At 53.3% G+C, this 14,933-nt stretch overlaps 5 protein-coding genes across 5 annotated transcripts; 2 read left to right on the forward strand and 3 right to left on the reverse strand.

The window, feature by feature from the left end:
- Nucleotides 1–200: 200 nt before the first annotated feature.
- Nucleotides 201–683, forward strand: K489DRAFT_409978 (ankyrin; the record flags this gene model as incomplete). Its single annotated transcript, XM_033607650.1, has 1 exon — nt 201–683. The coding sequence occupies one exon, from the start codon at nt 201–203 to the stop codon at nt 681–683; it is 483 nt and encodes a 160-aa protein (XP_033459905.1).
- A 212-nt stretch (nt 684–895) lies between these two features.
- K489DRAFT_409979 (uncharacterized protein) lies at nt 896–2,662 on the reverse strand (the record flags this gene model as incomplete). The annotated part of the gene is made up of 1 exon (XM_033607651.1): nt 896–2,662. The coding sequence occupies one exon, from the start codon at nt 2,660–2,662 to the stop codon at nt 896–898; it is 1,767 nt and encodes a 588-aa protein (XP_033459906.1).
- Nucleotides 2,663–2,980: 318 nt separating this feature from the next.
- On the forward strand, nt 2,981–4,099 carry K489DRAFT_380253 (UPF0029-domain-containing protein). Its single transcript, XM_033604844.1, has one exon. The coding sequence runs from the start codon at nt 3,033–3,035 to the stop codon at nt 3,969–3,971; it is 939 nt and encodes a 312-aa protein (XP_033459907.1). The 5' UTR covers nt 2,981–3,032; the 3' UTR covers nt 3,972–4,099.
- Nucleotides 4,046–5,975, reverse strand: K489DRAFT_380255 (uncharacterized protein). The gene has a single exon (XM_033604845.1). It carries the CDS (start codon nt 5,589–5,591, stop codon nt 4,434–4,436), a length of 1,158 nt encoding a protein of 385 aa, XP_033459908.1. The 5' UTR covers nt 5,592–5,975; the 3' UTR covers nt 4,046–4,433.
- On the reverse strand, nt 5,753–6,252 carry K489DRAFT_219065 (uncharacterized protein). The gene has a single exon (XM_033599714.1). The coding sequence runs from the start codon at nt 6,215–6,217 to the stop codon at nt 5,915–5,917; it is 303 nt and encodes a 100-aa protein (XP_033459909.1). The 5' UTR covers nt 6,218–6,252; the 3' UTR covers nt 5,753–5,914.
- Nucleotides 6,253–14,933: the final 8,681 nt, after the last annotated feature.

Consider the following 14,933-nt stretch of genomic DNA (forward strand, 5'->3'; position numbering starts at 1 on the left):
TGGAAACGAGTGTTTGATACGGTGAATATATCACCTGGCTTTGGGGTCCTCTCCGCCTCCATCGAAGTCCTGCACATAATGACGTCGCTCTAAAAATGAACTTCAGAATCGCCCCCATTGCATAAGATCATGAGATAGCATGTCGTGTACTTGAAACATCGCGGGAAACAAGTTCCTACAAGTTTGTGTGATTGGAAAGCATGGGTCTACCGCAAAGGACAGATCCGGAAGAAGCATCGGAAGCCAGACAGCCTGATATCAATCCAGGGCCTTCTTCTACTCGAGATGCCTCCCAACTTCCTCCAGAAGCGCTGGCACTCGCCACCAAGCTCTTCGACTTCGCACGGCAAGGCAAAGCCGCCGAGCTAGAGCAATACATTTCCGCTGGAATCCCCGTCAACCTCACCAACCACAAAGGCGACACCCTACTGATGCTGGCTGCGTACCACGGATACGCGGACACCGTGCGAATGCTGCTCGACCGCGGGGCGGACCCGGATGTCCTGAACGATCGCGGGCAGAGCCCAGTCGCCGGTGCGGTGTTCAAGGGTCATGATGAGGTCGTGCGGATCATGGCGGAGAAAGGAGCGGATTTGGCGGCGGGACAGCCGAATGCTATCGATTCTGCGAGAATGTTCAATCGTACGGAGTACTTGAGATTGTTTCAGGTGGAGGATTCGTGAGTCGGTTTGTAGTATCGAAAAGGCCAATAGACTCTCTTCTTAGTTTGGGCCGATTGCGCGCACAATACGCGCATATCAATAGCGGGTTTGGGTTTGGCATTAGATCCATCCGCTTCGGCCACCTGCTTGTACATTGAAGCTCCCGTGAGCAGGAGCAGAATCGCATTGACCATAACAACAGTCGTGCCTGAAATTACCAGGATGCCCTTCACTCAGTCGTCACCCTCGTCAACCCTGGCCTTCTTTCCTCGTCTTTGACTCTCCTCTTCCTCCGCTGCCCTTTTACTTGCTGTGTTCGATGCCTCTGCGATCATTGCTTCAACCCCAAATGGATCATCTCCACGATCACGTTCGAACTGCACCGGTCCACTTCTCTGCTCGACTGTGTCCGTACCTCTGAAGCCCTCTTTGGGCGCTCTTCCCAGCCCTTCGAATCGCTTTGTGCTTTGAATCTGCTCCAGTGTTTCTCCACCATCCTCGTCGTCCTCGCCAACAGAAGGTCGGTAGATGGAGTTCAGCGCATCGCGCTCAGCAAAGAGTGGTTTGTCGTAGGGCTGATCTTCGTTGAAACCCGCGGCAAAACCAGAGCTCTGGTTGAACAAGCGAGAGTCGTACATAGCTTCACGATTCTGGGTGGGCTTGGCAAGGCCTAGCGCGACCTTCTCGCTAATGTCGCGATTCTGCTCGCGGGCGGCGACTTGAATGCGCCGTTCGTGGCCCATGTTCTTTTGACGATATTCTCGTTTCCGTTCCGAATTCCTCTCGGCGCGCAGTTTCTCCCGCTCCCTTCGCTCGTCCTCCGAGCCATCGGCACTTCGGTCCCGACTAGGGGAGCGTGAATATGATGAGTATGATGACCGGCTGTCGACGGAGCCGCTTCGTGAGCGACGATCTTCGGATCGCCGGCGAGTTGACATTGCAGCTTCCTTGTCCGCCCGCGCTTTCATAGCCAGCTGGCGTAGATGGTCTTCTTTAGCCTCCTTCTCCTTCTCCGCTAGCCTTTGTTGCATGCGTTGTCTCTGTGTAACTTCTTCGCGTGCGTGACGGTCAGCCGTGTGAAGTGCTTCTGCAAACTGAGCGAATTTGTCATTGATGGTGACATCCTGGAGGCCTCGTCCGTCCGCAGCGAGACGCTTATCCAGTGGCACTGTATAACCTTTCGGATTTTTCCAGTTCGAAATCGGGGGCGGGATTTTCCAAGCTTCTTGGTCCTCAGCGGTCAATTTCCGGGGAGGCGACCGCATCACCGGTGGTGGCGGTGACGGCGGCCCTCGAGGAATTTTCTTGATCTTATGCTTTGGTGGCTCGAAAGGATCCTGTTGCCTCTGGACAATTTTCATGATGCGATCCTGCTTCTTACTGTTGTCTCCCATCTGGTTCGCAGGTGTGTACCGGACATAGGTCGGCTCAGGCCTGGAAGTTCCTTTGATGGTTTTCGTCTTTTGCGCAGCCAATGTTCCGTCGACCAAACTCTGCAACGCCTTCTGTGTCCTCTCTTTACTAGCCTGTATGTCCTCCTCTGACGGTCGAGCCAGACTGATGTCGCCAGCATCAGCTCGCTGTCGCAGCGGGATCAGATCCTTGAAGCTGGCATGGATGATTCTTTTGTCGCTGTGGCCGCGCCTTGCGATCGCATCGTATTTGACCTTGCCGTCATTATCTACTTGGATCGCAAGTGCATTCGAACTCGACGCCGCGCCTTTCCTTCCCATGTCCAGAGGATATTGGGCGACAGGAATTTCCGGAAAGGCGCCACCATCACCAAAATCCTCCGCGCCCTTCGGCCGCCATCCTGATCGTTTGCCATATGCTGGAGGTCCGGATTGCTTGACAACGAGCTGCGTCGAGTCGAGTTCGCGTGCGTCCACGACGCGGGGTCCTTTTAATTGGGCGTGGAGCGGAGCATCTTCTTCCTCTCCTGTGTATCTCGGCTTAGGCAGAGATCCAGCCAGAGAAACGCGTGTGTTGGCGAGCGCCATGTTGTAAACCTCCCAGCGAAGACGCTTGTAAGTTCAACGGTCTATGGTATGCGATCTTTTACACGCGTCTCGGGTCGCCTGTGAGTATGTGGCCTTGGACTTCTGAGTCTGAGGCGGCGAGAACAGGAAGCGCTGTGGCCTGCACTTGTATGTGTCGCGGAAGAAAAGTCGACTGCTCGCGCATACATCCGTTGAATAAAGTTATGGATGGTGATCCGAACGTGCAGATCGCTAGTGAGACAGCTCGGCACGTGACCGTAGTTGAAACAACTTCACTCCGACTTCAAGGTTCACGACAGCTTCGTATCGTCTTCAGGCCCTAACTTTGATATGTACATGGCCAAGAGTGATTAGTCCCAATGGCCGAGCTATGTCTGAAGCATTACAAGATGAAGTGATATCGATCAATGCCATCTACGGCCCCGACACTCTGATCGCCTCAGCCGACAAGCCCTCGTCGATATTCATTTTATCCTTGCCATCTCGTCCAGACATCTCCTTGCGGGTAGAGTTCCCGGAGGACTACCCTGACGCGCCACCAGTCATTCTCGGTACGCAATCAGTCGGTCGCAGTGATGGCATTGGGCCCGCGCTTGTCGATGCCTTCTGCGACACTCTTTCCGAGGTCTACGAACCGGGCATCCCGTGTGTCTTCGATGTGCTCGAGGACGCCATGGGCAGGATTCAGGCTCTTCTCGGCGAGCCAGGCACATCGAAAGATGCGCTCTCACCGGGCCCTGGGGAAATGGACGGTCAGGCGCCTGGCGCAGGTACTGAGGACAGCACTCCTGCTGACCAGAGCCAACAGCTGAATGCCGCCGGCGAGAGCAATGCCGGGACAGGCAACGAGTCAAGTTTAGATACAATGGCACCTCCCTGGTTCATCTCCGAGGTGGTGACGGAAAAGAAATCAGTCTTCGTAGCGCGTGCAGCAGCTGTTACTTCTGTCCAGCAGGCTCGTTCCTTTGTGGCACATCTCCTTTCAACGGACAAGAAGGTAGCCAAGGCGACCCACAACATCACCGCGTGGCGCTTGCGAGGTAACGCAGATGTCGGCGGAGCTCAATTCAAAGATTGCGACGACGATGGCGAGAGTGCGGCTGGTGGTCGCCTTTTGCATCTCCTCGAGTTAATGGGAGCTTGTGACCTCGTTGTAGTCGTATCCAGATGGTACGGAGGGGTTCATCTGGGACCGGATCGGTTTCGTCTCATCAATCAATCTGCCAGAGATGCGATTTCCAAGGGCAATTTCACGGCAAGCGCCCAGACTGAGACCGGTGATGGGGGCAAGAAGAAAGGCAAGAAGTGATTTACAAAAGTTGTTGAATCTATCAATCATGACGAGCTATGATATAGAGCACGAGATAGAAAAACGAGATAGGGTCACATTTTGTAAAGATAGATTTCATTAGATCGTAGACATTGTATACTGCTATCATTCAGAGTAAATCTGGTGACAGTGTGTGAAGAACCCTTCTCTCCCAACGTCGTGATATGTATCACCTTGCGTGATATCTGGTATCGTTCATCCTTCTAGTTCCCGTGCGCCAATAAGGTAGAGGGCAAGCGCCTCTCCGTGATCAAATTTACCGCCGAGGCTCCATCAGAGAGTCCTGTCCTACAACTCCAAGTTCTCCTCCGATGAGAGTCAAGGACCCCAAAAATGCGTCAGATGTAACGCCTGTGTGAACGCCTCGCCGAACGGATATCATATATCAAATATTGCAAACAGTAAAGAAAATGTGCAAATGCCTGGTGTCGAGGCTGGAGCTCACACGCAGAGCAGATGTGATGATATGCTTGGCCGTTGCCCAGCAGGAGCGAATGATTGCTGCTCAGGCCGTTGACGTTGAGGGATTCCAGCCAAGGGCGAATCATCTTGTATCTCGGTGATTGAAGGGAACGGCGGCAACGTGATGACAGGAGCCCGCTCATTGGCTCCCCGAGCCACCATCCTAGTCCGAACGCTCTGGCTGCGGCCGAGGAAGCCCGTAGGGCTGTAATTTGAGCCTGCTGGCGCAGGTGGTAGAGCCGAGATGGACTCATGGCGCTGATTGTTGCTCGATGAGTGGTCGGCAATTGTGGCGCTTGCGGTTGAATTGCGACGACTGAGACCCTTTCCGAGGCGCGACATGGTCAGACCACTGGGGAGACGGCTGGTCTTGCGGCGTGCCAGGCTCGTCGGACTAGGAGAGGCTGGGAACGTGGGCGACCGTCTGTATGGAAATGTCTGTTCGTCTTGCAGCCATTCAGCAACCGTAATGCCTTGCTCGGAGGCTGCAGCACTGAGACTCGATGTCGGCGAGTGCATCTTCAAAGCAGCCTCGAATAACGGTACACTGGGAGGTATACGAGCGGCTCGACGCTTCGGAATGTTTAAAGTTCCTGCTTCTGACGCATTTGTAGCTGATGAATGGCCAGACTTGGTGTGCGCAGTATATGATGAGTCGCTGCAATCTTCTTGGCTGCTGCGGGAGCGGCTTCCGTCGTTGCTGATCGTCTCGTCGTAATCCCGCAGCGGCAACGATCGCTGACGTGCCAGTGATGGTTTTCTGCTCGTCAAAGATCGTGACCGTCTTGTGACGGAAATGACACGAACCTCTCCGGCAGGAAATAAGGTGACGGCTCGAGCTCGACAGCATCTGACATTCTCGGGATTACGTGCAGGCGCTCCCAATATTGAGATCTCGGGTTGAGAATCTACAGAGGACAGCGAGCATAGACTCATGGCATCGTCGTCCACTGACGACGCGCTCTCTTCCTCAGAGGCATAGGTGTGGAAGTAAGAGATGTTGTGTTCCGCAATATCTGCGAGCGAGGGTGATGGTCCACTCGCAAGTGGGACCTCGGTTTTAAGCATTGTGGATAAGTTGGATGTCGTTCGAGTTGGCGATGAGGTCGCAAGCTCAATATCCTTGTGAATAGCCATTGGCCTTGAACCGCGCTGTTCGCGATCAAGGATGCGTATGTGATCAGTCGGGCTTCTGCGGTAGAGATGTCTAGATATACACTGTCGGAAGGAATGCTGCTGCGTAAGGGGCAGGGCGACGTTTCATGTGTATGGAGGAGGAGAACGCCATGATGGGTCTGCGCGAAAGGGAACCAGAAAGGATATGTATATAACATTGGACTATAGTCATAAGCAGGAGTAGGACAGGCGGGCGTGGGTGGGTTGCAAGTGGTGATAGCGTGGACGTGTGCGCGCGAGCAGTGTGAGAGGACAGCCCACACGAATCGATGGGCTACCAGACACTAACGAATACGGCTGCAAAAAGGATGACGACGGTGCACCGCGCCGGAACGAAAGGGTTTCAAGGTTGTGTGGTATACACAGGAGAGAGAGGCACGATGATGATGTGAGAACATACCTAGGTCAGAAACGTGGAAGGTACATGCTGCCCATGCCGTGCCTGCACTAAATTCCGTCCGGCGCATCATACCCGACCTGGCTAGCGGAGACTTGCGAAGGAACGGCGTAGGCGGAACACGGCGTAGGAGTGTGTCGGGGTGGTGCAGCAGAAGCAGAAAGCGCGACCGAAAGCGTCGCAGTATCATCAATCAGCTCCAGCACCAGCAGCCGGGGTTGATTCTCTCTCATCACTATCACTTGGTACCGTTGGTGGAAGTGGTGGCCTGTTGGCTGAAGGAGCGCGCCCACCACGGCAGGCCAAGGTGCAAGGGCAACGTGCAGGGATCGCCTTCAGCCGGGCTTATGGATGGCCTGATGGACAGGCATCATCGCCGGCGGTCTTTGACTTGGTGATAGAAGTCCGATAGAGCCCGGATGAGGAGACAACATAGCTGATCCTTGAGAACTCCAACTGTCACCTTGGTCCTGGCTATTCTCCATACTGGACATAGATCGGTTGGCATGTGGGTCCTCTCTGTCATCACAGGAGATGTGGTCCACACGGTTTCAAGTGTAACATTGCTAGAGGGGTTTACAGTGCCCTCTCGTCTTTGAGCAGGCATCGTGCGCAGCGCAGCAAGCATGCGGTGCTCTACTTTAGGCGGTATCAGCGTGAGCTACACTCATCTATTAGTAGGCTCTGGAAATATCGGCCCGGAGAATGGGTGCTGGGCGAGTGGTCAAGGGACTCAATCCGAAGGAAGACACGGAGGAGGCACAGAATCTTGGATCTGGAGTGCAGCGAGGCACGGAAACACGGCCACCGTGACTCGAGCGCTGTTGATGCACCAACTACGAGAACCAACTCGAATCGGCAAGACTGCTGCAGTAGGCCGGCCGGCCGACCTCAGAGGCCGAGTTTTCTGTTTGCAGGGGACTAAAATCCGATCGGCTTACTTTTAGTGGATGGAGGCTGACGAGCACAGCAGAAAGGTATTACGCACAACTCTACGTATCCGGACACTGATTGGGGAGATTAATCCTGGGTGATGCAGGGAATCACAGATATTATGGGATACACGACAAGGAAATACTGCGGCATGAGGGTAGATTTCACCGGAGGATTGGGTCAGCACGAGCGAGAAGACGCCGTACGTGTCTGTTTTGTCGCATGGATGCGCTTCCACATAGATATTCCGTTCAGGCGACACTAATAATCGGTCGCCTGTGACAACTTCTAGCATTCAACTCTGGGCATTCTCTGGTCTCATGAAGGATCAGATGATACATTGTGAGAATCCGAAAGTGCCCGAGAACACGCTTGGAGACTGGGTCTCACACGGTAAACCTCATGCGCCTCTCCGAATTATGCTTTGGGATGCGGCGGCGGCGGTGCGAAGACGGAAATAGGTTGGCGCACACGAGGCGGCCACACAACGTGCAACCGCTGCAGCCGTCCACATGAGAAACGGTTGGTGGAAAACGATGCCCACGGGTTGGGTTGGGTTGGCACCGGCGGCGGTGCATGGACGGATCTCGGCCGGTAGGATTCAAAATACCCTTGGTGGCTGTCCAGTCCATTTCAGGTATCTTGCCCCGCGACGCCCTACTTTACGAGAATGGTCAGCATGCGTGCCCTGAGAGACTGCGACAGAGCTGCTCTTCTATGGCGTGCGCCCGCGTAGACATGCCTGCCATCCCACACATTTCCACACACAGGCCCATGGCGACGACGAGGACGACCGGCGACTCACCATCGTTTAGGGCAAGGCGTCTTGGCCCAGTTCATTCATAATCAATGGCCATCAGGAGACTTGCGACATGGGCATGCTGTAGTACGCTCAGAGAATTGTGTTCGTTCGGCCCAGACTTCGTCTCGACACGCGACACAGACAGACGGTGAGAAACACGTGCAAATCGCGCACACGAGCAGTGCACTGTTTTTCCGCTGAGAAGTATATTTCGCGTGGGATAAATGAGCAGGCTCAACGTAATCTTGAAATTGACAGACTCCTGGTGTCTCGAGGATCCTGCAAGTACTTCATATTTCGATCTTCAGATTGGACGTGTTCAGTCCCATAGAATTCGACTCATGCCGATCGGGGTCCCGAGTACGCTGCTGGCTGTGGGATGGAGGTTGTGGTCAGCCCCACATGCTGTGCGTGGTCAAACGCCGAACTGCACAGGTACCGCTTTGTCTGATGCGGCATCACGACCGCAGGGAAGGAAACCAAGCCCTCCAGCTACCTTGGGTACTTGCAGGTGCGTGATGGTGCTGTAGAAGATACGATCGTGTCATGTCATGCCTACCTCTAGCTACTTAGGTAGATACCCATGTTAAATTCCGTCTTGACCCTGCCCAAGTGGCAAGATTTATTATTACAGATCTCATGACGACTTGCAAGGTGTACGCCTGCCATCTGCACATTCTTTGAACTCTGCTCCCTCGCTCCCTTGGAACGGATCGAATGATGCAGGTGATGATGATGGTGTAGCCAGGGCCAGGAATCTCCGCAACTCCATACTTTTGCACGGAAACCGAGAGAGGCACCGTCGATTCTGGAGAGGGCAAGCTACTGTATGCTGCTGCAATCCTTCGCATTCCCTCAGCTCTCACTCGCGTACTTCCAACGTCACGACCCTGTGATCACCACTGACGGGGTCCTGTCGCATCGCGATTCCAGGAATATTCGCTTTATGAGAAGGCTGAATGAATCCGCTGAAAATCAGCTTCGGCTGGTGACGATCAATGGTTGTCGATCATCGACGCAGCTTTCCCATCGTGACGCCTGCAGGATTCTCATGACGAAAAATTTGTGCGAAGGACTGGCAGCTTTCCAAACTCGGGCGTAGAGCGACTGCAGGCAGATCGGCGCGCATGTCGTCCATGTGAACACTTCGATTCCCTTTGGGGTAAGCTGACGACAAACGGACTCGTGTCGATCATACACCCCATGTGATACAATCGAAGACCCTCTCTTAACACCTCACCACACGTCCAACATAATGATTCTGTCCTTCGTCCTGGGAGGAAGATTTTCGGCATCGCGATCCGCGTCATAGTCGAGTTGTCAAGGGCAACTTTCATGCTTATCCTTCAGCTCTCAGTCGACATTTCGTCGCGACGTCTGCCGCCAAGGAAGGATGTGAACATCTGTCTACTCGCGGAATCATAATCATGTGAAATATGCCAACGTCGCCATCAGATCTACGCTTGTCAGCCCTGGCCATCGAGAATGGCTAATAACTCCGGGGACACATCAGGGAAGATACTCCGCGGTGCACCACCGGGACGTGCCCATTGATATCCTCGGGGTTTCCAGCTCGGTGACATAGCTCTGAACAATCATCGGCTGTGTCGTTCCAACACAACGACACTGCACTTGCATCGCCTCTTATGCTCAATCCTTGCTCGTACGTGTGAATTGTTGATAGTCTTGCGAACGAGGCCCTCTTACTGCGTTAATAGTGTTTTCGGGAGGATGACTTTGTTGGTTACTCCTCCGGCAAGGACGGTCACACCAAGCTATTGCTCGCACGCAGAGGCCATACCTGTTACAAGCAAACTCAGACACTGCCCCATAGTCAAGCGACGCATCGCATTTGCTGTAGGAGTTGTCAACCACGGGCCTCTGTAGTTTGATTAACACCGAGAACCGTTCGTCACCAACCCTAACACAATATGCTAAATCTAACCCAAACCCTACTACATATTCAAGGCAGAGCTCAGCCTCAACAGTATGTCGTGTATCGTAGCTTGTGCCTCTTGGGTCACACATTGGTCTCCATGCTTGTGCATCGCCGCATCTATTTGGAGCGAATTGTGGACACCGCTGCATGTAGTGGCGAAGTCATTCAATACGACGAGTATCATTGACAAGAAGGCACTGCGCCTCGCAATGAACCATGTCCCGTTATGTACAGTCTTCTGCAGGCGGCCGTTTGTGCATTTCTCTGGGGCGCAGCCATTGTTGGTACCACGATAACACTCACATGCTTTCGATGCATCGTGTACAATGGTAAACCGTGACGACGCGTGACCGCTTCGCACACGCCACTGGCTAACCATTGGAAGTGGTGTGTAGTGCGACTGTGGCACCGAAAGCAGGAGATCCCAAATGGCGACACTGCGGAGTCTTGCATATGCTGTGCCCAGAGTGTTTGATCTTGTGAAGCGGATTTGGAACCATTACCCTTTGAACCCAGTACCTGTCGGCATGAGAAGAAAGCGGACGAAGTCCTCCACCACAACCGCAAGATTGGATATGTGTACAAGTGCAAGATCGCATCATAGGCGAAAGGGCAGGGGAACTGGTTTGCGGCCAAGCACGTGGCTACGACGACGGGGAGAGATGGAGAAATAGTCGCTCATGACGCAGGCACGTTATGCTTTGATTCAGAGATATATAACATCATGATCTCACCCATAATCGTCATCATTATCATCATCATCGTCGTCATAATATTCGTAGCAATCATCACTCATGATGGTTGTCGTCCTCGTAGCCGTCATGATCATGATAGGATATAATCAGCTGCTGCGTGTCTTCTAATTTGACAAAATCGCCATCACAAATGACTGACTGTCTCCGCACCATTTGATTCTGCTCGCGTAGCGTGGTACCTGACCAGGGAACAGATCAAGAAGTAGCAGCAGGTTGACCGCGACCACGGCCGCCTCCTCTTCCGCCACCATTGGCTCTTCCCCGACCACCGCGTCCGCGTCCGCGACCACGGCTGTCATTGCTGTTGAGCTCTGCCGGTGGTGGAACATTGCTGTAATTTTGAGGACGGAAGTGAGTGTTATTCGTATTAACGCCCTCGGTTGGGTCACTGTTGTCGACAATTGTGAAGCCACCTCGGTTGGCTCCGCCACCACGGCCGCGATAATTGGAAGAAGGCGAGTCATTGTAACCACCACGGCCACCACGACCACCGCCACGGCCGGAGTTGTTTGGCGGACCACCACGCGAAGCAATTGCGCCCTTCCAGCCACCACGAAGTGGAGGTGGAGTTTGAGACTGAACGAGGCGGGGCCCACCTGGCGAACCATAGGATTGGCTGGTGGATGAGTGCCCGTTGCGGAGAGGTGTGACCGATGACTTAGGTGCCCGTTCACGGGCTGCCTGCGATTGAGCCAGCACCTGTCGATCCGAGACATTGAGAACTGCATCCGAAGGCACGGTACTGCCACGGAATGGAGAGCAGCGCCCATTCAGCGTGGTACCACTCATGAAGGTTGAGTCGAAGACAATATCCAGCAGAGTGCTTCTAGGAGTCCGCGTTTTGCCCACGACTGTGCCTCTCATGGCGATAGGAACACGACCAGATTCGAGTACATATACAACGCGATCTCCGAGAGAGAAGTGCTGTAACTGAGTTCGCAGCTGAGCCTCGGAAGGCTTGAGAAGCGCCATGCGAGGAACACCGCCTATTTTTTGACCTTGCATAGCGACAGGCTGAGCAGCATTCGCATCGGCTGCGGCTTGGATAGCCATCACAGTATCACCGTCCAGCTGTTCTGCGTCTAGTGGGACTTTCTCGAAAGACTTGGTCTCGACGCTCTTCAGCCACTGACCGATCTCCTTCATCTTCGCCTTGGCCTCCTGTGGGTCGGGGTAAAAAGCGGTGTCCTCCCAGTTGTCTCCAGATGGATTGGCAGAGATCCTCGCAATGAACTCGGGGAATTTGACCATGTACTGTGCAATCAGATCGATAGCCTTCGGCGAGTACTCCCAGCCGTTGGCGGATTTGCGACTGTAGCCTAGCACCTTGAGCCCCTTGGATTCGAATTTGAGATTGAGACCAATGTTCAGTCTCAGGCCTGACGAATGGACATTGAACGCTGACGTCAACTTCGATAGCACCAGCGGGTGTAGATGCAATTGTCGCGCCACAGCGTAGGACGGAGTGTATGCGAGTGATCGTTCCGCCTGTTGAACAAGGTTGCGGCCAAATTCAGGCTCTCGCGCGACGAGTACTGATACCCAGACTTCTAACTTATCGCCGCCGACGTGGCCTGTGACCTCAAGTGGCCGACCGTGCGCCATGTCGCCCAAGAAAAAGGCGCGTGTGCCGAGCGGGAAATCTTGCTCGATCGGCAAGGCAGACTTCTCAAGGAAGCGCTGATCCTCGCTGACAACACGGTCAACGACGGTTTGACTGGCATAATCGACCTCGATGCCCTGGATTTGTGCATAGTCTTTGACGGTAGCACCCAAATCAGTCTTGCGAAGGCCAACGAGGGGCTCAATCTGGACGAGGCTCTCCACAGGACCAATAACAATGCCTAAACGTGTGCTGTACACCTTCTCAATTCGCGTTGCTTTTTTCTTCCAGTCTTCAATCTCGCGGTGTGAGTGTTCTTGTGAGATGACATTTGTCCCCTCGGCAGGAAGGTTGGGGTTCTGAAGTGAATAAGTGAAGAGCTCGTCGCTGACGCTGTAGACCTTGCCTTCCTGCAAGAAGGGATAGCCGATGTGGACTGCTTTACCCAGCTTCTGTTTGGCATGGGAAACTGTGCTTGTCGTTTCACTGTCCGCAAGAGTGATGACCATGCTTTCATTTCGGCTCTCTTGCTGGAAGACTGACACGCCGTGGAAGCCCAGCATGCCATTGGAAGGGAGGGTACGCAAGCTAGGAAATCCGGCAAGAGCAGCCTCGCCAAGCTTGACACCGTCCATCAACCCTACATAGACATCCAAGCCATCCATAGTAGGCAGTTCGTAGATATTCTCGACGACATGGCAGTGCTCAAGGTCCGGGAAGACACCAGGGATTGTGCTGGGATATGTGTAATCCACCTGGCTAGAGAAAGTGAACTTCAAGCTCACTCCAAATTCGTTGCGCTTCTTTTCCGCCTCCGAAAGCAGTGGGTCTTTCGACGCCATCGCCTGGAGCAAACGGGTTTCGTCAATGAAAGGGATCTTTACGACCGCCTCCCACTCCATTTTTTTGCCATTCATATCGAGTTCGAAATCGCGAGGGTAAAAGTCAACGATTGGACTGCTTGGGTTGGTCATCAAATCCCAGTAAACCTTAGGCACAATGCTCTTGCTACGATCCGGCAAGACACCCATGAGCTGCTGGAATGGCCGGAAGGGTTGGCCGAGCTTGAAATTCATGTCGGCACCCAGTCCCTTCTTCACATCACTAATCATAGGCGAGTAGTGATATTGGTAATACCAGGGCCAGGAGGCAATGCCGCGGTAATAGTAGAAAAGCACCCATTGCAAACCTTGCACATAATTCTCGGTGAGTTTCTTGATTTCGTCATCATTTTCGGCATCCCACTCGAACTTCGAGGTGTAGTATTTGTTCTTCCATCCTTGGAAATGCTTGTCATACTTTTCCTGCGCCTTCAATTGCGCATCCGACGCGGAGAGGTCCTCAATCTTGGCCCGGTCGTACTGCTTGAATACTCGAAGCAGCGCATTCTGGGATTCTTCGTCCTCCTCGTCGTCATCTTCGCTGATGCGCGGTGGCAGACTCAGCGACAAGTGTCGGTTTCCATCATCATCCAGGATACTTTTGCACTCCAGGTGAAGACCGCTAGCCAGCTGCTCGACAAAGGCGCGATCTGCGGCGTTCAGCGACGCGGACATCCCAAGGGGAGGCAAATCGCCATCGGAGGCCGCGCGACTGTTGACATATTGCTTGATCTTCTGATACAGCACCCTCTGTCCGGAGGTCATGCTCTGAATCCCTCTCCTCTTCACCTTCTCCATTACATCGACTTGGTGGACGCTCTTGTCCCTCATCCAGCTTGCGTCGGAATTTTCCTGCTCAAAATGGCGGAATTCCACTTGACTCAGTTCATTGAGCAGAAGTCCGAGTCTTCTCAGATCAATGACACCTCCGTCGTTGATGTATCCTCCAGCTTGAGGCAGTACCTTCCGGTAGGTCTCAAACATGAGCGCCAGCGCCCCTTCGTTGATGTGTAAATGGGGCAAATTCGGAAGGAAATCGTTGCCGACGAAGAACGCCATGAGAATGAAATCATCTATGATTCTTTCCATATCAAATGTAATCCCAGGCAACTTGCCAGGTTCTTTTAATTCCTGGAATTCGAGTTCCAGGTACTCGCGAACAATGCACAAATGCATCAGGTAGAAGTTTTGATGTTCGAGTTCTTGACTCTTGGCTTGACTCTTGCGGCCAAAAGTGACCTCTTCTCGAAGTAAGCAGAAATGCGGGTCATGAGAAAGCAGTCCCAACATGATGAGGTCAGCGTCTAGACCGTAACAGCAATGGCGCACATTCGGATTGTAGTTGGGTTGACTCTTTGCCTGGCGGATGTATTCCATGATTTTGTGTTCTCCTTCTCCAGGGACTTCGTGGCCCGAAAGAACAATGTCGCAGCCTTGCCACTCAACGTCTTCGCTGATCTTCTTCGCGATGAAATACTTCAGCTGACGAGTGAGGCGCGCCATGAAATCTGTGCCGGGCGTAATACAGTTTGAATCGAACGGATCCTCTTTTGGAAGGGCCAGACCCTCCGCTACCGCCTTGTCACGAGCACGCTCAGCGTCAAGTGCAGTTCGAAAACGACGCGAACGCTGCTGATTCATCTTCGCTCGCGGGGCAACACCGTCGATGGCCAGAAAGAAAAGCTTTTGAGGTTTGATCTTGCCAAAAAGATGTTCGATATAGTTGAAGATCTTGATGAACATGTCCTCTTCTGATACGCGAGCCTTTGTAGCAGAGTCGCTGTCGTTATGAGTACAGTTGTGAATAATACCATTCATGTCAAGGTAGAGATTGTCGAACTCGGGAATGCGATTCTCAGCAATCAACTGCGATATGGTTGGATAACGCTCGGAGAGCCATCGGAAAAACTTTGGAACACCCATGTTCGCTACTTTATCCAAATACGCAGTACGAGGATAGTGTAAGGATAAGGCCAGAGGGGATGGCACATGA

The sequence above is a fragment of the Dissoconium aciculare genome (genome assembly GCF_010015565.1).
Source record: "Dissoconium aciculare CBS 342.82 unplaced genomic scaffold K489scaffold_6, whole genome shotgun sequence".
Lineage (NCBI taxonomy): Eukaryota > Fungi > Ascomycota > Dothideomycetes > Mycosphaerellales > Dissoconiaceae > Dissoconium > Dissoconium aciculare.

Bases quoted from the DNA above. Each gene is read 5' to 3' on its own strand.
- K489DRAFT_219065 (XM_033599714.1), bottom strand. From the start codon at position 6,217: ATGATACTGCGACGCTTTCGGTCGCGCTTTCTGCTTCTGCTGCACCAC.
- K489DRAFT_380253 (XM_033604844.1), top strand. From the start codon at position 3,033: ATGTCTGAAGCATTACAAGATGAAGTGATATCGATCAATGCCATCTAC.
- K489DRAFT_380255 (XM_033604845.1), bottom strand. From the start codon at position 5,591: ATGGCTATTCACAAGGATATTGAGCTTGCGACCTCATCGCCAACTCGA.